A 26,148-nucleotide genomic window follows, 5' to 3' on the forward strand; every position below is an offset into this window, starting at 1 on the left:
CGAGAGTTAAAGTGGATATAACACAACATTTCACATTCAATACAAAGTTAAATTAAAATCAGAGTCTTAACTGTTGAATGAACTTAACAGTCTTTGACACTCAGCTTAACACATTTTTTGACACCTCCTTAAAGCCTTGTTAACGCGGTTAAAGCTCTTTAGCCCAAAGCAGATTGTTGCTTAAATATTATTCATTTAAATTCAAGCAATGCATAATTTACACAAGTGGTAAGGAAGACCACAAACTGACCAATTTGATGAAAACGAGAACAGGACGCACTTCGAATTGGACTTGAATTGGGTCAGGGCTGGAGGATGGGAATTCGATGGTATTTCTGTTTTTGGCATTATTGAACACAAATGCCAAAATCAAATCAAAAATTCAGAAAATTTATGGCGTTGGGCTGAAGCATAAATTTATTATAATTTTATTTGAGCGTTTCGGGGACAGCGCTGCCAGGGCCACAATTCGTATATGTGTGCTGTGTGCGAATAAATAAATCACAGAATGGAGCTAAGGATGAGGTGGAGCCACTTGCTCGTACATACACACACACAGCCGCCAGGCACCGCAGGATACTCATTTGAATATGCCAGGGGGCGACAAGTGGCTGATAGCTGGGTTGGCAGAGCTGCCAGCGCCAGCAAAGTTTCTTATAAGTTGAAAGTTTTAGCATCTCCGCAAAAGTTAAATGCTTCAAGTTGCAAGTCGCTGGGGTCACCGGCTCTGTAACAAATTGTTTCCTGGTCGACCCGGAAGTATCCGTACTCGACAGATTTCTGCCAGCTGTTTGACCATATCCTGGCTCTCCTCTTTCTCTGCCAGTACCCGTTCCGTGCTAGTGCCATAGCCAAGGTGCCAGCCACAATTCTGTTATGTGCGCTTATCTTATCGGTCAAGTTTTTATACCTCTGCCACTTTTACTGTCATGGCCTTTATCATGCATGTCCTTGCCCTCCGGCTGCGGCTCACTCACTGACTCCAGCTCCAGTTCCAGCTCCCGCTCCTGCTTCAGATTCAGCTTTGGCTCTGACGCTGGCTGCCTCACTAATTTCATTCCATATCGCATGGAGTTGACTTCCACTTGTGACCCTCATCGCTGTTGCTGTTGTTGTCAGCATTGCCGGGTCTAAGCTCATCGGAGCGACACAAAAGTTGGCAAAAATTGTGCAAGTTTCAATTGCCAGCTGTTCGGACTCGGACTCGAACCCGAACCTGCCTCTCTAAAAGTGTCCTTTACTTTTCTTTCCATTTTTGTATATTTATTTTTTCTTTTCTTCTTTTTTATTTTGTTAATGTGTCTTCATTCTATTGTTGTTGTTTCGTGCTGGCGTGGCCTTTGCCTTTTTTGTAATTTTCGGCCAGCAAAGTTTTTGGCAGCACTTTTGCATTACCATTCACTGGGATTTGCCACTCCAGCCCAATGCTGCGTCCATTGGTTTGAGTCTGCTTTGGATTCATTTTATTTCAATCGGCTTCCTTTGTTGCGTTGGGAATTAATTTATAAGCCGCCTCAACTTTGCTTTCAACTCACATTGCATTAAATATTTTATTTATCACCGTTTCTGAAAATTTGTGACCATAATTAAAGACTTTCCCAGGCCACAAAAACGATTCACAAAACACATTCCTCTTAAATGGTCAGTTTTTGCCGAAAAGTTTCCTTTCAGATTATCAGCATAAAATCAGTTTAAATATAATTTTAAATATTTATCGCATAACTAATCCAATTTAATACCATCAATTGCTAAATGAAATTGTACATACAATTTTTTATCATTCATGTATATAGTTCATACCACAATGATCGATATGTGGCTCAGTTGAAGTCATTCGACAAAATATGAAGAATTAATTTGTATCTCTAAACAGCGCGATTTTTGAACGACAGATATGAAAATTATATAAGTGGCGATTTATGCTCCTAGAATTCAATCAAATGAAGCGCTTATTCGTATACATATGGAAATAATATATAAAAGTACTAAAATTAAAAATAAAATATTTGATATAAACATATTTCTTACCTAATTTCTCAAGCATAGAATTTAACAATAATAATTTCCAAATTAAAATTAATATTAAAAAAAAAATAACTATCGAATTCCGAAGTTGTCGATTGTTGCAAACATCTAGAGTTTTGCAGTTCTTGGAAGTAGCATAAAAGCAAACATTATTTTTTGCCGTTGCGATGGATTTTACAATCAAGGCCTAAAGATACATTTGCCACACAATGGTGAACTTTTTCAATTTTGGTTTAAGCTCTTGCCCTATCTGGCCCAAAGCAAACATTAGTATATTCCCAAATCTCAGCTGCACATACTGTTGCGCACATTTCAACAGGGCAACCGCAACAGTCATCACAAAATAGAGGCCATTTAAGCCAGCAGTTGCTCGTTGCCGGACAAGCCAAAAAGCGATGCAATTCTTTGGCCATTTAGAAAATTGAGCAACATAACTAAAACTCAAAAACGAGATTTGTTAATTAACAATAAAACAATGCACAATGCCAAACGGGCTCCGTCCAGCAGGAGCCATTTGCTGTTCTGGCTGTTGTGGCTGTTGCTGTTGCTGTTGCTGCTGTTGCTGGTTCTGGTACTGCTGCTGCTGCTGTTGTTGCTGCTGCTGTCCATGGCGAGCATTTGCATTTAAATCGAGCCAGCAACTCACACAAATACATAAAACAGTTGCACAAAAACCAACATGGAAGCAACAATAGACAAGCCAGCCAAGCGCACAGCCACAAATGTTGCCTGCAACAAGGACAACTGCAACAACAACAGCAACAACACAGCAGCACCAGCGACGCTAACGTTCAACATTTTTGTGGTGAAATCAGAGAGAAATTTCCGTTTTTATTTCATGTCTTTTATTGTTGTTTGCTCGAATATGTTTTTACATATAAATACACACACATTGTTGCTGTTGTTGCTGTTGCTGTTGCTGCTGCTGCTGGGTGTATGTTGTTGCTGATGTCGCAGTCGTTGCTACCGCTGTTGTGGTTTTCTGTCATTCTGTTTGTCATTCTCACCATTGCTACGGCAGCTTTCTGCCCCACCTCCCTGACCCAACTCGCTGTCCCGCTCCGCTAGCTGCGACCATTTCGTTGTCCATCCTTTATTAATGGTGTCTAACCGAAAACCAGCCGCCTATCCAAAATGTCCTGTTGTGTCATTCAGCTGGCAGCATTGACATGTTGTTTGTGGTTCCAATTTCGAGCATACAACTCCAAACTTGGTAAAATACACTGTTAAATAACACTAGGCGACACAATTTTACAATCCAAACAGGCATCAAATAGTATAGAAATCTTATTAAAATTATTTCCAATTTTCTATTCCATTTTATTATCAACTTTATTTTAATTTTCAAATAGCTTACGTTTCTTCTTTAAAGTTGGGATATTCTTGTTAATTTTCGAATTATTCTCCATAACTAACTGTTTCTTATTTTTATTTTTCTTACCTCTTTCACAGTTATCGCTTCACACAAATTGCGGTAGATGCACAGATCAAAACTCCCGGCGGCAAGACATATGATGTGATTTTCGTTGGCACAGGTGAGTCGCATTTGGCATGGACAGTTGAGGGGTCCCCGGGGCCGATTGCCCTAACAGCGATTGTCGTTATGGTTCATATCACTGTCCGAAGCGCCCCGTGGACCCAATGAAAACGTGAATACCCTGTGCGTGGGCAATGGTAGGGTATATTAGAGCGGATTACACATTTGTGATTTATCAGCAAGCTGATTTCACATTTTATATGTTTTGAAAATTGTTATTCTTATCAATTCCTATAATTTGAGTCCATTTAGAATTATTAATCGTCAGATAACGTCGAAACCTGTCGAAACTAAATTTAGAATTTCAGTGAGTGAGAGTTTTATGACTTTAGTCAATCTATTAAAGGACGATAGGTTTATAGATAACTAACTCCATCCAGTTAAGTCTCGCAATTTACCAAAATAACCATTTAGACAGAATTATATATGTCTGTACTTTTCAATGAATAAATATACGACAAACTGAGACTTTAATACAAAATAATGTTGAGCGTAACCTTAAATTAAATTTTTGTTGTTGCTTTATTTAACCAGATCATGGTAAAATCATTAAGTCCGTAAATGCCGAGTCAGCGGACTCTGCGGAAAAGGTCACATCGGTGGTCATCGAGGAGATCGATGTGCTGCCCAAAAGTGAGCCCATACGCAATTTGGAAATTGTGCGCACCATGCAATACGGTAAGTGGAACTGTAGACCTATTGAATCAGACTCAATTAAAAGGAAACGTGTAACGAGCTTTCATTGTAAAACGAATTCCCCAATCCTTGATACGCAGATCAACCGAAAGACGGCAGCTACGACGATGGCAAATTAATCATTGTCACGGATAGTCAAGTGATAGCCATACAACTGCATCGATGCCACAACGACAAAATCACCAGCTGCAGGTAAGCGACACACCTGAACAATATGGGGAACAGATTGGTCAGACAGCGAATATCAGCAAGAACAATGACATTTTTATTTCATGTAACAATTTGCGTGACTTTCATGCCTCGGCTGCCAGACTGGCAGACAGTGAAAGAGAGAGAGAGAGAGTGTGAGAGAGAGCGAGAAGGAGAGATAGAGGGAATGTGAGAGAGGGGCAGATTCTCCAGCTCTTTCTCTCAACTTTAGCTCACATTGCCATTTGTCTGTCTGGGTTCTGCTGTTGCAGCTGCTGCTGCAGCACTTTATGCGCATTTATGGAGTTTTACATTTCACAATTTGCAGTATGTTTACACCATTGCCTCTTAACCCCCCCTTGCTTCTCTGCTTCTCCTTTACAGCGAATGCGTCGCATTGCAGGATCCGTATTGCGCCTGGGACAAAATTGCTGGCAAGTGTCGCTCCCATGGCGCGCCACGTTGGCTGGAGGAGAACTATTTCTACCAGAATGTGGCGACCGGTCAGCATGCGGCCTGCCCCTCAGGTGAGTTAAAGCAGCTGTAGCTGCAGCTGTCAGTGCAACAGCTTCAACTACATTGAACTATCCTTGTCCTCAGGCAAAATCAATTCAAAGGATGCCAATGTGGGTGAGCAGAAGGGCTTCCGCAATGACATGGATTTGCTGGATTCGCGTCGTCAGAGCAAAGATCAGGAAATCATAGACAATATTGATAAGAACTTTGAAGGTAAGGCACAAAATCAGGGTTTCCCCTAACATATTGTAGTTCATTTGCTTCGCATGTGCTGTTTTATATCATCTTTAACAGCTTGATTTACCCATAGCACAGAATATATACCATATATGCATATTTACCAGTCTGTTGTCATTTTTTAAATCACATTTTCATTTTATTCGCTTTTCTTTTTGCACGCCAGCTGCTTACCTGGCTGCCTGAATGCCATTTCGCCCCCAACCTCATTACGCTCCCTGCTGCCTCCTAGTTTGCATATTGCCACTTTATGCTTTTCAATTTCAATCAACATTTACCCTGCACTTTATTCTAGTTGCTTTATTATCGTCATCTTGAATGTAGCTGCACAGTAAACGTATTTTCATTTTTGTTTTTATTGCATTTTCCCCCCACTTAAATATCCTGCCTTAAACTCTTCTGCTATACAATTCTTCATAAAACGACTTTTGTATTATTGTGTATTTATTCTGTTTTTCAAAACGAGCTGTTTACATTTGGGGAGCTTATAAGATTTGACCAATGCACCAATACTTAACTATATTATATCGATAATGCATAATTTAATAAGTTTGTTTAGAGCTGATTTTCTTTCATCATCTTTTTGAATTGAGTTAGTTATCATTAATTCTAAAATTATAAAATATATATATATTTATATATATACAAGAATAATGTTGCCAGATTTAGATGCTAAATTGGTCTTAAGGCTAAACAAAAAGTAAAAATCGTATCGATTTGAGCAAGTTATGTGTGTGTGTGTGTGGGTGTACGCAAGCATGTATGTAGGCACTTATGTATACATGCACGGTTGTTTTCTAACACCAAACGCAGACCAAGCTTATTTGTCGCTGTGCTGCAAATTTAAATAAAACGAATTCCAAGTGCTCTACTCCACGATTCTCATAAGTTCAAGTAGTACATATATATATGCAGGCATATATACGCATGCACATATATTTCAGTGCATATAAATATATTTGACACTTTTTGGAAAATACATGCCTCCTTGGTGGAAATGAGGGTCAAAGAATAGGTGGGTGACGTTTCATTTCCAAGGATCTATTTGAAAATTCATTTGAGATGGTGTTTTAAAACATATAAACTTAATGAATACAAATATATATTTGAATTTTGCATATAACTCGTGAATACCTTTTATTCCGGGAAATTTATTCTTTTTAAGTTGTGGATTTCATAACCTTTAATTTAAGCCCAATATAAATATAGCTGCCATGACATAAAAAGATAAAATAACACTTTCGCATCATATATATTCATTATTATATTTTTTCTATTACACATTTTTAATTTAATATTTTGCATCATTATCATTAATTTTTAATTGAATAGATACTCATCTGTATATACTCAAATGTATTTAAAGAATTTGCTGTTGTACCTTGTATTAACTCGTTTTGTCTTCTTCTTGTTCTTCTTGTTTCATTTCATTTATTGATGTTTCAACATTTTGCCACATTTGGTTATAAAACGCGCTACTTTGGGCGTTATTCGTTGTATTTCGATGTTTGGATGTTTATTGATGTGGTTACAAAACGGATTCTATATGTACACGTAATCCTTCTTGCAAAAATGACCCTGACACACAAAAAAAAAACAACATATATATACTCGTTGTGGCTCGATGTGCTAATTCGGTGAAAACTCAAAATTGTATCGTAATATAATGAAATTGATAAATTCAATTGGTTCATATTCCGCCGATAACTATATGCATTCACTAATCGAAGGTCCCCAAATCTCTGCAGATATTATCAATGCACAATATACAGTGGAAACTCTGGTGATGGCCGTGCTGGCCGGTTCGATATTCTCGCTGTTGGTGGGCTTCTTTACGGGCTACTTCTGTGGCCGGCGTTGTCACAAGGATGAGGATGACAATCTGCCGTATCCGGATACGGAATATGAATACTTTGAGCAGCGTCAAAATGTGAACAGGTGAGTAACCAAAAAAGCAATTCTTAGCTACAGCTACAATTTGACGGTCTTTTTTTTGCATAGCTTTCCATCATCGTGCCGCATACAGCAGGAACCGAAGCTGCTGCCCCAGGTGGAGGAGGTGACGTATGCGGAACCGGTGCTGCTGCCACAGCCGCCGCCCCAAAACAAGATGCACTCGCCGAAGAATACACTGCGCAAGCCACCCATGCACCAGATGCACCAGGGTCCCAACTCGGAGACGCTCTTCCAGTTCCAACCCGACGGTTACAATACCCAGCAAACATATCGCGGACGCGACAACTTCGGCACGTTGCGCTCGCATCAAGTGATGGTGAGTCACACATCCAACGAGATGCCAGGCCCAAATTTCCAGCACATAGACTAATCCCTCTTTACTTTGCAGGGCGACAACTATAGACGCGGCGATGGCTTTTCGACCACTCGCAGCGTCAAGAAGGTGAGTTTGCCATTCGTAGTGCCTGTTGTAAGCGTTTTACTACAATTTTGATTTGATTTTTATTTTCATTGTATACTGATCTCTAATCTCTAATCGTATCCATTGAGCTCTTTTTGATGTTGTTGACATTTTGACATTTAGTATATACTTAAACGAATCCTTGTGGTGCGCTTGTATTTGATTGAACTCTCACTCAATCGTCGATTGGTGTATTTCTTAGACTCACTTTTCAACTTGTTGTGCGTGTCTCCATCTCTCTGTATCTGTCTGTGTGCATCTGTGTGTGTGTGTGTAACATATGTGTGCCTATCTACTTATCTATATGTATCTACGTATCTGTGTACTTTAGAACTTTAATCATGCTCACTCTTTGGATTAAGAGACTCACAACACATCAGCTGCCATTTTGCAGTCACTCTGTAAATTTTATTTTTATTTTCAATTCTTGCATTGCATTTCAATAACTCACATACTAGCTGCATGTTCTTCAAGTATTTTATATGTCGATTTATTCTGTTTTATTTGGCTTGGTTAAATAATATTGATTTTCAATTATTTTCCTCCCATGCTTCATTTTACTAATATACATTCATTATACTCAAATATCAAATATTCAAAATATAATCGTGTGCGAAATATATTTAAAACATATTAACAAATTTAAATTACTTAAACAAAATTTAGTACGTTACTTAAACCAATAATTTGTGTTCAACTTTTAATTTAAATGTTAAAGACAAGTTTATAAGTTTTTAAAAATTCATACAAAAACTAAATACTTTCTTTAAGTTTTGATGATTTATATATTTGAATTAAACGATAAAACTTTAAGTTTCTATAATTTAGTCCCTTTTTCTTACGGTTTAATTTTGCCTTGCCTGGTCTATTTGATCAATACTAATTTAAACTTAATTCTTAAGTGTCTCAGTCATTCGCAAGCATAAGACATTCGTATATGCAACACAATCATCTAGCCAATATATATAATTATCCATAAATATATGTATTTGTATCTAACCTGGTTCAAGGCCATCGTCCATTTGCATGTCTATGAATATATGATAATTCTCTCCATATATATACATGTATATAAATCATGTACATTGATCCATAATTCTGATTCTGAAATTAATTACATTTGTCTGGGGTTTGTTTATTGTAAGTTTTTGTTCGCTGACGTTTTAGAAATACACCAATCTTTCGAAATGGGCGATTGCGAATCTTTGCAGGCGTCTCTCTAAGCATTTTGTATAGTTGAATCTTTGCAATTTCCGCTCTAAGACATCTCTACTCTTACTAACCTTTATTGCTGAACTTCTTTTCACATACACACATACATACACCGAACACTTACACTATCGTGATGATTGCCGATCAACTGTCAAATGTGGACAACACCGAGCAACCGAAATACCAAAACTCTATCTATCTTTTCTTCTTCTTCCCTTTTTCATTAGGTTTACCTTTGAGACGGGAGTGGGGCGGCTGAAACCAGTCAGGGACTAATTACCCAAAATATGGTAAATACTCACGCATAACTAAAGCAAATTTAGTTAATTTGTTTTCATTATTTTCATTTTGTTTGTTTATTTTTTTGTTACAATTTATTATTTGATTTTTTTGATTTGTTTATTTACTGATACGGCTGACAAAATTTGCTCAATAGCTGCAGTGCGGATACCCTCGATTGCGAGATCAACTGAAATTCGAAACTCAAAAGTAATTTTGCCAAGAACATGTTGATCCAAATTTTTTGAATGATATTCTCTGCAGTTCGGTTTGATCACCTTTAAATCTTCTCTTACTATTATACATACACCCAGCACAGTTTGATCCAAGTTTCATTTATCTCACGAGTAAACTGTAAATTACGTTATGGAATGCCATTTTTGATTTTGTGTACTTACCAAAGAACAGAACGTGAACCATTATGCCGAAATTATACTCAACTAATCTCAGACAAAAATTCTTGATCAGTCGAAATACATCGTCCAGTCTGTCAGCCAGCCCGCGCCCAACTCGACGATTCATTGCCATTTGCCAGCGGAAGGGTTGCAATTTTTGTGTAATCGCTTATTGCACATCGATTCTTTTTCGATTATCGATTTATTGTGTGAGTGAGTCTCTGCGTAAATGAGCTGTGTGTGCCTGCATCTCTTTGTAAACCCAATCCTCATACACACTGCATAGGTTGGCAACTCTTGAACTCTTCTTCTGCATGGGCGTCCAGCACTTTGCGTATTAGTGATACACACCCCTTGATCCAAACGAAAAACCCATTAGCCAAAGAATGTGTGTGCATTTGAACCTAGATACTTACAAATATCCACAATATGATTATGATAAATGTACTTGTAATAATTCTAATATACTACCTAATACTACTACCCACAAAGAAACGTAATACTCATTTGTAATGCTATTCAATTTTCAGTTTATTGCTTGCTAATTACAATTTCATAAGAACGTGCTTAGGCTCTTCTTCAAATAAGACACTTAAATAAATAATACTTAAAGTTAAAGATCTGAATTTCTAAATTTATAGAATGTTTATCATTTAAGGCAATAATTTCAAATGCCGCCCACGCTAATACAGAGCTGGGCTGAGCCGATAAAAGAACTGAATATTGGACCTGAAATGCTCGATCCAAGTAGTTTGATTCCGTTCTTAAAAGCTGTTACTTTTGTTTTTTTTTTGTTAACCCAATCAGAGCCAAATTTAATTGAAAGACATTTTTTTTAGTTTTAAAGAATTTGATATTTCACTAAATATACAAGTACAGTAAAGTCTTTGCAGTTTTCGTTTATAAACAATAGAATTTAAAAGAAAAGAAAAGAAAATATAAAAAAATTATATCACCAATCCTAGGCTGTAAACAACACAAACACACGAAACAGAAGTCTTGGTCGAGCAAGAAGACAGCCGCCCCGTCATGGTATTGGTAAGTTTTTCTGTTCCATTCATTGATTTGAGTCTTTAGTTGATATTTGTTAATTGTAAAAGACACATACAAACACGCATATACACACAAAACCAATCCAATTTATTAAAATTTCAATTGAACTGATACCCCACGTTCTCAAAGTCTCTCTGTGTCTCTTTCTCTCTTTGTCTCTCTCTCTCTCTCTATGTGTTTGCCCTCTTTCTCTATGTATTTGATATTTATTCGATCAAAGTAAACCAAATCGTGTTTATTTTTAGTTGGTATACAAATTGGAATACATTACTTTGAGAATATATTATATATTTATTTAAAAATAGTTTTATTTGTTGGGACACATTTTATTAAATTTTTCAATTGACTCGAGTGTTTAGAAATTTATAAAGTTTAAAATCAAACTTGATCAAAAATAAAATGTTTATTTTTATCTTTTTGTCTTTTAATTCATAATATACTAAATATTCCGACATAATTTTGTATTCCACAATCTTTTCACAATTCCAAATAAGAAAATAAACTTAAAAGAAATAATTCCATCTAAAAATTAATTTTGAAACCTAAAATAAATACATTTTTATTAATTTCCTTTTTAATATTTATTTACTTATATATTTATTTTGTATTTGATATGTGTGTGTATGTGCGTGTCTGTATATTTATGCATGTTGCAACGGACTCAATGTTGTGTAAAACTTATTTAAAATAGATTTGAAAACAGAAAAACAAACGAATGCAGTATACATAGTAATATTAAATATGTATGTATGGATTTATGTATACGTATTAGATGTGAATCCAGCTCTATTTGTGTTGTTGCAACATGTATTTGAGTACGTGCGTGTGCGCGTGCGTGTGTGCGTGTGTGTCATGTGTGTCGTGTCTTTGCATAACTTTGCATAAGTGCTCTCAACACCTGGCAACTGAACTCAATTGACCCGCTGTTTGTGTTATTCCGTTTCGATATTCCAGTAACTCAGCACCGTTCAAATAGCCCACAGCAGCAACAGCAGCAGCAACAACAACAACAGCAGCCGCACTCCAGCTCCGGCTCATCGCCCGTAATGTCGAACAGCAGTTCAAGTCCAGCTCCGCCATCAAGCAGTCCCAGTCCGCAAGAGAGCCCCAAGAACTGCAGCTACATTTACCGTGATTGATTGATATGTAACACCAAATCGATGCCACTCATCCAGGCGTTGCCCACGCCCACGCCTACGCCCACGCCTACACAACCAATGCACCAAGCACAAGAGCAGCAGCAACCGCACGAGCAAGTGCTGGCCAACAGCAAGCAGCTAGCCAAGTCTATGCCCGTAACGCCCATACAGCCGCAGTCACCCACAGATCCGCAGACCGCCCATTTCATGCTCATGCCGCGCTCGCCCTCGTACGAGCTGTACGAGGCGCGACCCGCACTCTTTCGGCATGCCCACTCCGATGCCACATTCCAAATGCAACACTACGACGACGACGAAGACGACAATGATGACTTGGACGACGCCGATGTAGACACATCATCATTGGCCATGATTACGCCGCCGCCGCCCTACGACACACCGCAGCTGGCAGTAGCTGCTGCGGGTGCCGCCTCCAACTCCAACCATGCGCCACCGTTGCCGCCGCCGCGTAGATTTCGTTTCGGCAATCGCGAGCTGTTCAGCATGAGTCCCGGCACGCCCAAGTCCAATGCCATAACGCCCACAAAGCTGAGCGCCGCTGCTGCCGCAATGTTCGCGACGCCGCAAATGGCCCAGCTGAACCGAAAGTGGGCGCATCTGCAGCGCAAGCGTCGGCGGCGCAACAGCAGCAACGGCGACTCCAAGGAGTTAGATAAGCTCGTCCTGCAGTCCGTCGATTGGGATGAGAATGAAATGTATTAGCGGCTGACCCTTTAATCGATTCACATTTGCCAGTCCAACCCCTAAACTCCTAACTGCACTTGTAGCAATCTTAACATATTTATATATATAAAGATATATATATACCTGCCTATATAGCTCACAAATCGTATCGGTAGTATGTGAAATTTGTATTTTCTGTAAATTAAATTAGCCTGCGATAAACACTTACACACTATACATTGGCAGGCCCCACACACAGTCACGTAGAATGTTTGGAGTTTATATATACTTATATAATTTTTGCCAATTTTAGATGCGACTTTACATAAATATTACAAAGTGCAGAGGCATTCATATATTGAAAATAGTGAACTCAATCGATCAAAGTGTAAAAGCAGTTATATAGATGAGGGTTGTCTTGAAAATCTTAGGGTATTGGAATACAAAGAAACGATATTATAAACCTTTTAATAATATATTTATATTGTATTTGAATTACAAATAAATACATCAAATATTCAGTTTGAACTCTTTGCAACAAACAAAATTGTTAAACATTAAAACGATTTATTTTATTTCCTCATGTAATTAAGACCAATAATTGTGTTTCCCTAAAGATAAAGTTATTGTTCTTGACTTATATTTCCAAAAACTATATATTTGCCTTCAATCATAAATTAGATATACCATAAATTGTTGAATGGAATTTCATGAAGGCTTTTAAGGACAACCCTCGGGGCAAATAAAATGAAATAGCTTACTTATTGAACTGGGCTGACTTAGCTAAGATTTCTCCAAATGGCTTGTTGGCATAAGATACAGTGACAATTACAATTTCTTTCTGTTTGCTAACGCATATGTATGAATCTAAGGACATACTTATAGCATAGTGGGTATAAACGTTTACACCCAACTAAACTTAGTCGCAATAAAGTGAATAGTTTGCATTTTTGAAATTATTAAAGATTTATGATATATCTACACAAGCAGCAGCAACAAAATAAAAAAAAACAATGAGAATTATACACAAGATTTATAAATAGTTATATACATAATAAATATACACACATATACTGAGAGCTGCTAATTATACGATTATTCATAAGTGTGAGTAGGCATCAACAGAACTTTGTTGTGAACAAAAACTCAAGAACTATGAAGAGAAGTAAAATTATTGTTAATTAATACACCCACACACACACACACTGACAAATGGCAGATGGCATATATTGCATGAAAAATACTCGTAAATTAGTAAACATGTAAATTTGTAGTAACGAGCAAAGTTAGGGATTTCCAATGCAATTTGTAAATAATATTAAAGACAAGAGAAGTTGTGTATTTAACAAAAAAATCACCCACATTATATATAACAAAATATTATACATTACATACAATTTTTTGCATTTAAAACAACAACAAACAAACTGAAAAAAAAAATAGTAAAAATATACAAAAAACAAAAGTTAAAAAAATACAATAAAAAAAAAAAAACAAAACAAATTAAAACAAAAAAACGAAACGCTTATTACTGATTTATAAATAAGTAAAATACCAAAATAGTAAGAAAAGAGAGAAAATAAAAACAAATTAGTTTTTACTATATAAGGTATACTCGTAATGAACACAACAAACTTAGTACATACTTACACAAATGCATACATACAAATATTTAATCAAAAATGTTGCTCCTGTTTTGCTTGGTCATGTTTGTTTATCGATACCCGATTACGATTACGATTACGATAACGATTACAATCTATGTACATAGAAACTGAATTGTGCATTTTACTTTACATATGATAAGCTTTAAAGGAACTGCCAACAGCTTACATTTCATTACATACTACGGAACGTTGCTTTTAACTCTATTCAACCTACATATAAGCCTAACAGTAGACTTTCTAAACACTCGATACCTACTATTTAATAGCGAACCGAATACCTAGACAGAGAAATGGGTCACTTCTGCTTTGAAACCTTCTTTGTTTGTCCCACACATATTCGAACTGTGTAATAGATGAACCACGGTCAATTTGATTTGCAGCCTTATGCTTTTACGTGTACTTCACTCCTTCAATTGCATACAAGTACAATAATGCTTATAACCAATTGATATACTATATAAACATTTGTATAAAATGTATAGCATTATACGCAATACCATTATTGAAATGTATAACTGTACATATGTGCGATATGTGCCATAAATAGAAAAGGAGTACGAGTAGACGCGATTAATATCAAATTTACTAGCGAGCATTCATAAACATGGATGTTTTTGTGTTCTCTTTACTTGCTTTGGATTTGTTTTCAAATATCAGAAAAAATTCAGTTAATTTTGAGTATACAGCACGAATTTTGTTCAATTCAAGCCCAATTACCACAAAAGCAATCTTGAGCAAAAATGAGAAATGTCTTGTTTCACAGTGAGGAAATTCTTTAGTGTATAAAAAAATTAGTAATCTTTTTAATGGACTCATAGCTTAACCAATTCCCAGAGATATCAGTGAATTTCATTATATTTCGTTTTTGTTCAACATAAACATACAATTTCCAATAAAGTGATCGATCAAAAGATAGTGAAAAGCATAACGTAACATTAGCTATAGAGACTTACGAGTATAATAAATAGAATATACAATCGAAATTTTTGCAAATATTCAAGAGTAGGGCGTTGCTAAGGGAAACACATTTCTCTTTCATAGGATAAGCCAATTAAATGAGAAAACATATTTTGTATAAAGCTTAAAGAAAACGAATTCAACAAAATAACTTTACGTTCTGTATTGCATATAAGAAAACGAAATGAAAGCGTAGTAATATCTAAATCAAAGCAAATGTATAAAGAATGGAAAAACAAAAACCCAAGTTATCCTAGAATAAACAGTAAAATATGCATGTAATTCTGAAAGAAATGAACACATATTTTGTTTTCTTATAAACAATTAGCTGTATTTATTTATTTGGCGCAATTGATGCACTAAAACTAATTGCATTTAAATAGCCAAAGACACATATTAAGTTATTAATATTACTTGACTGCATTTATAATTTGAATAAGTTTCAGCATATTACTTTGTTAGTGTACATACAACAATTTATAAATTAAATTTTTATATGACTTGATTATAATTATTTGATAACAATAAAAAATTATACAAAAATGCATGTACATAATTACCATTTAGTTCAATTTTTCACTTTGGTTTAAAACAATTGTAGGTTTTATGTTTGGTTTGAATCAATATATCAAATCAAGTGTCGAATACATCAAAAGCAATACAAACACGTAACATACTAAATAAGTATAAAGAGAAATTACAAACTAAATTACAATTGACACATACTTAGCATACAACAGCAACTAAAACTACAAGAGCAACAACAAAGAAAAAGTGAAGGAACAAGAGTATAGAATTGGAGGAAACGTAGAATATAATTAACTAGCGGACTCTACTAAAATCTAGAACTACATTTATAGCATTGCATACGAGTAAATACTACATACAAGTACATATACTTATAAATTAAATCAGATCATTAACTTTTATACACTTTACATTTACATACCATACGAAATAGATATACTTGATATATTATGGCAAGTATTGCAATTTAGATTCAAGCTACAATTAAAAAGGTTTTACAGAGTATGCCTGCAGAACAGCAAGAATGAGAAGAAGAACGAACAGCAACAAAAATTATTAATTATACACTCATAGGTGATGCATATAACTACCTATAAGTACATGCATACACACTTACAATTAACAAATACTTTAGCAGACAAATTGTCTGGAAATGCTTTTAAAAAAGAAAAAAAAAAAGAAAAGAAAAACCAAATACAAATTCGAGGATAACAAGTATTTTACTAGTGACAAATATTAATTTCTGAAACCTTTCTGCATATGCAAAACTTGTGAGACAAATGCCATGAAGTACTAATCATTAACATAAAGATAAACGTTACCAAAAAACAAAAAATCGGAAGTTGAAATGAAAAACAAACACAACTCAGCAATTTTTAGGAACGCAGCAAACGATAATTATAATATTTAATAATAATGATTGATGATGATAACGATGATTATGCATACTTTAATGATAAGCATAAGCTAAATGACAAGATTTTTAACTTTCTCCAGATAAGATAAAAATGATAATTTGCTATGTATGTACGAAAGATTTGTAGCGAGCATATATTGCAATTTGGCAACATCAACAAATACTATAAAGGTCGGCATTAACAAATTAGTGAGCAATGATGAATGAAGAATATTATTAAAACCAATCACACACACAAACACACAAAATCAAGTTTTCATTTATCAATAAAACGATATATATTCAAGTGCTTCTTACATAAAATAACACATATAAAAAAATATATGTATTTGTATATATATGTATTTATATATGCATATGTATATATATAAATATATATATATATAAAGGATAACTTATAGTATATTATTAAAAGGCATTACATAATGATAAACATAACGAAATCATGCAAGAATTAACTACTAATTAGGCTTAAGCATTAAATTTACTATATTATTTATGAGCATGAAAGCGAACTATTGTAGATTGAAATGCCTAATCGTTTTAAAATAGAGTTTACCGAACTGGAGCTGCAATTGAGTTGAGATGGGATATGGGATTCTGCTTCCCAGAGTTGAGATGGGATATGCTTCCCATTCCCGTTCCTGTTCCGGTTCAGCTTCCGGTTCCAGTTCGGTTTTTGCTGCTGGTCTACGTGTCTGCGTGTAGATGCGACACGAAGCGTTTGGTTTTTTAATTTGTAAGTAGCCTGCTATTAACTTGCAACGTAATCGATGCATTTTACTTAAACACTTGCGAGAAATCAATTTATATAATTATGTTAAGATTTTATAACGCAACAAATCTAAAGTATATAAATACACACCATATACATGCATATATGAGACTTTGTAAATACTTGACAAACAATACATTGAAAATGATCAAATAAATAACCTTTCATTCGAAGAAAAACACAACACAAAATCGATTTTCTCTATATATTTTGGCCAAAACACACACAAACACCCACACAATCCCAAAGTAAATAAACAAACACGCACACACACACACGCCAACAGTTCCACAGTTCCATTGCAATTGTAAAGTTGTAAGATCTGAGGCATTATGAAAAATTAAAGTACGTTATGCATTCTTTGGCGTTTACAAATATGTAAGATACATTTAAATTTGAAATTGAATTTGAATTTAAATTGAAATTGTTGAATATGTAGCGCAAACCAAAAAATAAAAAACGAAAATAAAACAAAAAAGAAATGAGTAAGCTATAATGCATACGAGTATAAATAGTATACATGAATACATATTTAATCAAATAAATTACGAAACGTAGATTGACTCACAGAACGGTACTTCCAAGCAACTATAGAGCTACACACAACAAACTCATGATTACTTTCTCAAGACCCTCTTTTTGCGTTGTATTTACATAACCAACTGCTACAGACTAATATATATAAATATGTATCGCATAGAAGGTTTGTTAAGGAAGGCCACTTATATTGTCAGCATGAAGATGGCTTTCCAATGGGCTCACAATTTGCGAATCGAGAATCGAGTACAATTGTAATACTGATATTTAATTTGTCCAAGTTTTTACAATTGGAAAACCACTAAAGTTTTCATTTTGATCACATCGAGCCCGCCAAAAATATTGAGCAGCACTCTTCTTAGTTCAACCAAACGCTTCAGAAGATATATCAAAAAGAAAACAAATACTTTTCAGAACAATTTCTAAAAAATTATTAAATAAAATATAAATAAAAAACAAACGTTAGTAAAAGACTGAGCTACAAATAAAAAAAAAATAAATAAATAAAACATTTATTAATACGAGGTATATTTGAAAAATGCAAACGGCTAATTCTCAGTTTTGAAAAAATTTCACGATCCCAGTTTCGTTATTTTAATATAATTTAGTTCGATATATTTATATATATATATATATATATATATATATATATCAATCTCTATTGTAAGAAGCTAATGTAATTATTTGTTAAAATTCAATTATTTGTTGAGAAGTTCCTAAACGTATGGCATTTAAGTGTTGAGTCAGCAAAATGAATATTTATCACTTTTGTAGATCTATCCAATTACAAAACAATGGAACTTCAGCATTTGTTTATTGACGATTTCTTTAAACGATTTAAACTGTAATGAATTATATTTATATATGTATATGTATATCAAAATATTTACGCACAAGTTTCGTCATTTAAAACACTGAAACTCAGTGAAAGAAAATGCATTTAAGGTTTAGAAAATGGCGAAGATAAATCAAGAAAATTTTGTATCCTTATATACGTAATGCAGTTGAAATTTGAAAAATTTGAATTCAATTTTATTTGATTGGATATTATTTGGATGACTTCATTTCAGCTACCGTCTGCGCGCCCGTAAGGCATATACAAGATCTATAAAGCAAATACCTAAATACATACAAAACATTTATATATATACACACAAACAGATATATACATACATACTACATAAAATTGCTTTTAGCTTTCCTAGTCCTCTGATTTAAATACATACTCGTACATATGTATATATGTACGCTTGCCTACATAAATACATCCATACATATTTGAAGAAGAGTAATTCTTCAAGTTTAATCTCAAACCTAATGCAATCTGACCCAAACTAACAAATGTCAAGAAGAAAGAGATTTGATGAAATAATCAAATCGGCATGAATATAAAAGAGGATGGGTATCAGAACGAATGTCCGACTTCAACGAGGTACGATTAAAAATAATTGAAACATTTACAATTAATTGAAAAAGAAAGAAAACGAGAACAGCGCATTCAAGTGTTAAATTCAAAAGCAACACAACCCAATTTAACAAAAATATTATTACAAATTATTATATTGTACTATTATAACTGAAATATTTAGATGAAATGACGATTCTTAATTATAAAATATTATTATAGAAACATACTGAAACAACAAAATGAAAAATGAACCGAAAACGATTATTAAATGAAAATATAGAGAATATTATATTATGAAACCAAAAACGATTTCGTCAATTATTTGCATGCCCTTCGCTGAATGTTTTTGAACTATACTCTTTGACAGAACAGATTCTTCGATACATGATATATCTCACATTTGCGTAAGTATTGAAATGAAGTACAGCTAGCGCAGTGCATAGAATTTGTTTTCAAGTTATACTAAAAGATATAATGTATCTCAGGTAAAACATCAGCATAATGTGTTTGATTGGATTATATAGTTAAATCAAAGTAAACCTAATTTGATCCCATTTACATGCTTATAGTAAATAATGAAATTGCCATTGTTCTAATAGTCTTCAATGAATTAAAAACATTTGTATAGATGAGCACCAGAAAGTGGCAATCGCATAGTTACTGCCGATAACCCCACATCAACTGTAGCCGCCTTAGACGCACTGTTTCAAGATAGGCCCAACGACGCCAATGGACACCGGACAACGGACAACGGACAACGGACAGCGGACAGCGGACCGGCGAATCTGGCGCACTGCCGCAACAAAACTGTCATCGAGACAAGATTAAAACTGGCGACATCGAGAACAAGAACTAGAACTACTTAGAGCTACTATTCCTCTATTTGTATCTCTCTATACATGTGTGTATGTGTGTGTGTCTGTGTGTGTATTGATGAGTCGCGTAACTCGCGATTAAGTTTGAACTTTTGATTTCCTAGTCTCTGCCATTATTCCAAAATCAGTTTTAATTTAGACACCAGGCAGTCCACAACATGCAGCTGCCTACTGGGAAAAGCTGCCTCCTCTGGCAGCTGCTGCTGCTGCTAGTGTTGGGCGTGTGCCATGCCCAGTTTGATGAGGTGCATGAGGATAGCGAGAGGGCGGCTTGGCTGGCTGGCGTCTTTACGCCACAGCACTTAAAGGCCGCTCCATGGCAGGCGCCTGCTGTTAACACGCCCCCGCCACCGCCCAGCGGCGGTCTGCATGTGCCAGGCGTTGGTGAGCTGTTCGGCCTGCGCGGCTACAAAGTGATTAAGAACCGGCCCATAGATGCGTATCTGGGCGTACGCTACGCTCAAGTAAACGGTGGTCTGGGACGGTTCCAGCCGGCCAGAGCGGTGCCTTTCCAGGCGCGCATCAATGCAACCCAATCAAGGGCCAATTGTGCCCAGTTTCCGGAGGTGCAGCGCTTGCAGGTGGCGGAAGCGCGCGGCGAGGACGTAGACGATTGCCTTACTCTTAATATTTACGCGCCCGCCGGAGCTCACGACCTGCCCGTCCTGGTCTTTGTACATGGCGAGATGCTGTTCGACGGTGGCGCCGAGGAGGGTCAGCCCGACTATGTGCTGGAACACGATGTGGTTCTTGTCTCCATAAACTATCGCCTGGCGCCTTTCGGTTTTCTTAGTGCCCTCAGCGATGAACTGCCCGGAAATGTAGCCTTGTCGGACCTGCAGCAGGCACTCGAATGGGTGCAACGCAACGTCCGATATTTTGGAGGTACCCCAAGCCAGGTTACGCTGGTCGGACAAGCAGGCGGCGCCACGCTGGCCCATGCGCTTAGCCTGAGCCCACAGACGCAGCATCTATTCCAGCAGCTCATCCTGCAGTCAGGCACTGCCTTGAACCCCTACTTGATCGATGAAAGGCCGCTCGAGACTCTGGACACCTTTGCCCAGCTGGCCCGCTGCCCCAGCGCCGGCCGCAATCTAGGACCGCTATACGAATGCCTGCGACGACTGCGCACCTCCCAGCTGGTGAGTATCTTTGAGCAGCTGCTCCAACAAAATGAGCCGCGCGGTCTTAGCGCCCTGGGCGGCTTCAAGCTGGTGGTGGGCGATCGCCTAGGCTATCTGCCGGAGCATCCAGCTGCTCTGATCGCCAGCAACAGTATCAACAACAAGACAAAACCCTTAATTGTCGGTGCCACCAAGGACGCAAGCGCCTTTATTTTGTCACGTGAGTAGTTTAGTTTATGTTTAAGCGCTTCGGGATATAAAAAGGATATTTTCAGCGGCATTTTAAATTTTCAAAAAATGCTTTTGATGGTGAAATGTTTTTTTCTATGAACCGATGCAAAATTTTTACAAATTTGTTCTAATTAAAATTAATGTAAAATCTAACAAAAAATTTTGTCTCAACAGGATTCTACGACCAGATACAAGGTTTGCAGTCCCATAACGTCAGTGATTACATAAAGGTAGTGCTGCGGCATACAGCACCACCTCAGGACCACAAAATATGGCATGATTGGGCAATTCGGGAGATTTTTACGCCAGAACAGGTGCGGTTTGTCAATGCTCGCAGCGTCACCCAGGGATTGCTAGAACTCAGCAATCTTATATTGTATCGAGCGCCAGTTATTTATTCGATTCGCTTGTCCCACAAGAAGAGCCCCGCATATCTGTACACCTTTGACTACCGCGGTGAGCATCATCGCTTTGGGCATCTGAACAGTCCCCTGCCCTTCGGAGTGGACGCCTCGCTCAGTGATGACAGTGTTTATTTGTTCCCCTATCCGGAAGAGGCTAGAAATTTGAATCCCGAGGATAAGTCTCTGGCCCGTGCCCTGGTTGCAATGTGGGTTAACTTTGCACACAGCGGCATACCAAATCAAAATTCAAACGTGTGGCCAAAGGCGACTTCAGAGTATGGTCCTTTTCTACGTTTTACCAATTCAAGACAAAGCATTTTGGAGCTGGACCAGCACTTTGGCGAAGGCATCAACGTGCCTAATTTGTACGCCCAATATTTTAATACCACCAATACTACTTCAGGCGCCTCAGCAACGACTACGACTACGACGACGACAACAACAAGGCGGCCGTATTTGAATTTCCCAGGGCAAGGTTATAGACAACCACAGCAGCCAGAGTACAGGCGACCCCCAGTCTATAATGATTATTATGCTAGGGATCAGGAACTGCGCAGGCAACGACTATTGCAAGAACAGCAAGAACGAGACCTAAAGCTTCGTGAGCAACAGGAACAGGAACAACAACAGCACGAGGAACTGATGCGTGAGGAAGAGGAACGTAAACGTGAACAACAACAACGAGAAGCGGAAATGCAACGAGAGCCACAGCAGCGAGAACAGCTTGAGCGCGATCAAAGGCAACGAGCGCAGCAACGTCGCGAGGATGAAGCAAGACAGCTGTTGGAGCAGCGCGAACAGGAAGAACGAGATCAGATGGTGCGTGAGCAAGAAATGAGGCAACTACAGGAACGAGAGCAGCAGCAACTCGAGCAACAAAAGCGAGAACAACAAGAGCGAGACCAACGATTACATGAAATGCCAGAGCCAACAGAACAGCAACTTCAGCAGCAAGAGCGAGAGCATGATCAGCGATCACAGGAGGAGCTTGAGCAAGAGTCAAGAGAGCAACGAGAACGAGAACAGCAGCAACGAGAACAGCTAGAACGAGAACACCAAGACCAAGGACAGCCAGATCTAAGCGACTATCCCACCTATAATGATTATGTCAAAGCTTACACGCAATGGGCACAAGGGCAGACTTTTGCAGGTACCGAGCAGGACGCATCAGCTGAAAATCCACTCGCAAATGATCCCTATGCACAGCCAAACGAAAATCCACAACGACTTAAGCTTATGCGCAGACATCAACGTCTAAGGTTTTAGAAATTATCAACAATACTTAATAGTCTACCGCAATATTGGACCTAGTGTAATTTCTTTAATAAACATTTTTCTCTTTTTCAAATTTATAAATTCGAACGTTGATAGAAACAACAACCTTGATGAAAGTGGAGGTAAAAAATTTGGCGGGTGACGTTTCACCCTTAAATTCATTTCCAAGGATCTATATGACAAATCATTTGAGACGTGTTTCGCACTTTTTACCAAACCAAAGCTTCCTCGAAGAAAAATGCGGAATAATGATTTTTTGGGCTAAGCTTTAAGTCTTAAGTCCGATTTGCATCAAACTTTTTTTCAAAGCTCTACATAAGAACTTAATAAATATGTGTTTCAGGGATTTGGAAAAGTTCGCCCTCAACAGTGGTTGGTATATTGGCGGAGAGCGGTTGTATGAAAGGTTTTTGTTTACCGTCCGATCGATTTAAAACTCATTTTCAAAGATCTTTGAGAGATTTTTTATACCCTGAACCCATTAAAAATGAGTATAAGGGTATATTGTATTTATGCAAATTCCAAATGTATGTAACAGGCAGAAGGAAGCAGCTCCGACCCCATAAAGTATATGTATTCTTGATCAGCATCAATAGCCGAGTCGATCTAGCCATGCCCGTCTGTCTGTCCGTCCGTCCGTCCGTATGTATGAACGCAAGGATCGCAGAACCTAAAAGAGCTAGAGACTTGAAATTTTAGATGTAGATGCTCCTAGTTCCCGCGCAGATCGAGTTTGTTTCCGATAATCGATAACTTACTCCGTTTCCAAGCAATCGATATCGATATCCTGTTTTTTGGGCAATTTTGGTAAATAATAAGAGCTAGAGTCACCAAACTTGACATATAGCTTCTAAAATAGAATATATATATGCATTTGATGTTGGAAGAAGAGAAGGGCTTGGGTATGCAAAGTAAGTATATTGATTTAGATAAAGCTACCTATTTATATGGCTTGAATAAATCCAGTGGAGAGAGCTCGATTGGGACAGTACTTCGTTTAGCATAATTTAATGATAATCACTTGAGATACTCCAAAAAAGGTGGACTTGGCAAGCGAAACGTTTTTTGGGCAACAACTTTTTTTTAATGAATGCCATATGATAGTAGGGATCCGTACGCATTCAAAAAGGTATAACATTTTAAAATGAGATTATATTAGCCCGAGATTTTCAAAAAAATCGTCAAACAAGTTGAGATATTCGAACCTACCCCGATTTTGGAAAAAACGTGATGTAACCCCTTGCTTTTTGGTCGATTTGGGTCAAAATTTAGATTTTTATTTTTCTGATTCCAATCGATAGAACTGATCCTTACAAATCAAAAATAGTATAAAATTCCAAAATCTGAGATTATTTGGCCGAGATAGTCTAAAAAAATGATCAAAAAGGTTGATTTTACAAACGAAATGTTTTTTGGTCAACAACTCATTTCAACCCATCAATTTTTAATTTGTTTGAATGCCGTATGATATGATAGTAGGGATTCGTACGAATTCAAAAAGGTATAACATTTCAAAAACAGGATATATTTACCCGAGAGTTCAAAAAAAAATCGTCAAAAAAGTTTGTTTTTTTTTAACTTATATATGTTTATTGTATTGAATCAAAAAATAGCATACATTTTTATTACAAAACCGTTAACTTAGGTGGTATTTCGCCAATCCTGGTTGGCTCCTCAGGCTTTATCGTGGATAAACGTCAAAGCCGTCATCTTTTAGTAAGGCTGCACCGTCACGTAGGTAGTAGGTGGGCTCTGGGGCTTCTCCTGTGTCGTGGTTGGAGGAGAAAGGATCTTTTCTTGAGCCTTCTGACTACACACCTCTCAGCGAGGTCTCTTGTATGGGTTGGCGAATGCTTCGACTCTGAGATTACTTGGCCGAGATAGTCTAAAAAAATAAACAAAAAAGGTTGATTATACCAACGAAACGTTTTTTGGTCAACAACTTTTTCCAACCCATCATACCCCGGGTAATAGCTCTCGGGTAATAGCTCCACGCGGAGATATGACGTTCCAAAACGACATAGCTCCGCGCGCAGATATGACGTTCCAAAACGACATAACTCCGCGCGAAGATATGACGTTCCAAAACGACATAACTCCAGGCGGGAGATATGACGTTCCAAAACGACATAACTTCAAGCGGGAGATATGACGTTCCAAAACGACATAACTCCGCGCCGAGATATTCGAACCTACCCCGATTTTGGAAAAAAACGTGATGTAACCCCTTGCTTTTTGGTCGATTTGGGTCAAAATTTAGATTTTTATTTTTCTGATGCCAATCGATAGAACTGATCCTTACAAATCAAAAATAGTATAAAATTCCAAAATCTGAGATTATTTGGCCGAGATAGTCTAAAAAAATGATCAAAAAGGTTGATTTTACAAACGAAATGTTTTTTGGTCAACAACTCATTTCAACCCATCAATTTTAAATTTGTTTGAATGCCGTATGATATGATAGTAGGGATTCGTACGAATTCAAAAAGGTATAACATTTCAAAAACAGGATATATTTACCCGAGAGTTCAAAAAAAAATCGTCAAAAAAGTTTGTTTTTTTTTAACTTATATATGTTTATTGTATTGAATCAAAAAATAGCATACATTTTTATTACAAAACCGTTAACTTAGGTGGTATCTCGCCAATCCTGGTTGGCTCCTCAAGCTTTATCGTGGACAAACGTCAAAGCCCTCATCTTTGAGTAAGGCAGCACCGTCACGTAGGTAGTAGGTGGGCTGTGGGGCTTCTCCTGTGTCGTGGTTGGAGGAGGTCTCTAAAGGATCTTTTCTTGAGTCTTCTGACACCTCTCAGCGAGGTCTCTTGTATGGGTTGGCGAATGCTTCGACTCTGAGATTACTTGGCCGAGATAGTCTAAAAAAAGAACAAAAAAGGTTGATTATACCAACGAAACGTTTTTTGATCAACAACTTTTTCCAACCCATCATACCCCGGGTAATAGCTCTCGGGTAATAGCTCCGCGCGGAGATATGACGTTCCAAAACGACATAACTCCGCGCGGAGATGTGACTTTCCAAAAAGACATAACTCCGCGCGGAGATGTGAATTTCCA

At 37.0% G+C, this 26,148-nt stretch overlaps 2 protein-coding genes across 2 annotated transcripts in view; both read left to right on the forward strand.

Moving 5' to 3' along the window:
* Window positions 1-12,932, forward strand: part of LOC115758984 (semaphorin-1A) — a 176,419-nt gene extending 163,487 nt beyond the window's left edge. The window contains 10 exon segments of the mRNA XM_030699787.1: window positions 3,478-3,560; window positions 4,097-4,240; window positions 4,339-4,450; window positions 4,832-4,974; window positions 5,048-5,176; window positions 6,931-7,138; window positions 7,202-7,472; window positions 7,545-7,598; window positions 10,468-10,540; window positions 11,510-12,932. Of these exon segments, the coding sequence (XP_030555647.1) occupies window positions 3,478-3,560; window positions 4,097-4,240; window positions 4,339-4,450; window positions 4,832-4,974; window positions 5,048-5,176; window positions 6,931-7,138; window positions 7,202-7,472; window positions 7,545-7,598; window positions 10,468-10,540; window positions 11,510-12,417 (2,125 nt within the window). The 3' untranslated portion in view covers window positions 12,418-12,932.
* A 7,264-nt stretch (window positions 12,933-20,196) lies between these two features.
* Window positions 20,197-23,370, forward strand: LOC115758527 (glutactin). The gene is made up of 2 exons (XM_030699218.1): window positions 20,197-21,385; window positions 21,571-23,370. Exons 1-2 carry the CDS (start codon window positions 20,200-20,202, stop codon window positions 23,064-23,066), a joined length of 2,682 nt encoding a protein of 893 aa, XP_030555078.1. The 5' UTR covers window positions 20,197-20,199; the 3' UTR covers window positions 23,067-23,370.
* Window positions 23,371-26,148: the final 2,778 nt, after the last annotated feature.

The sequence above is a fragment of the Drosophila novamexicana genome, unplaced genomic scaffold, assembly GCF_003285875.2.
Source record: "Drosophila novamexicana strain 15010-1031.04,08,12 unplaced genomic scaffold, DnovRS2.1 tig00000193-arrow-pilon, whole genome shotgun sequence".
Classification (NCBI taxonomy): Eukaryota; Metazoa; Arthropoda; class Insecta; order Diptera; family Drosophilidae; genus Drosophila; species Drosophila novamexicana.

Excerpts from the sequence above, each read along its gene's own strand:
- LOC115758527 (XM_030699218.1), top strand. The coding sequence starts at position 20,200 with ATGCAGCTGCCTACTGGGAAAAGCTGCCTCCTCTGGCAGCTGCTGCTG. Across the intron at positions 21,386-21,570 it reads AAGCGCCTTTATTTTGTCAC|GATTCTACGACCAGATACAA; the intron begins GTGAGTAGTTTA and ends TTGTCTCAACAG.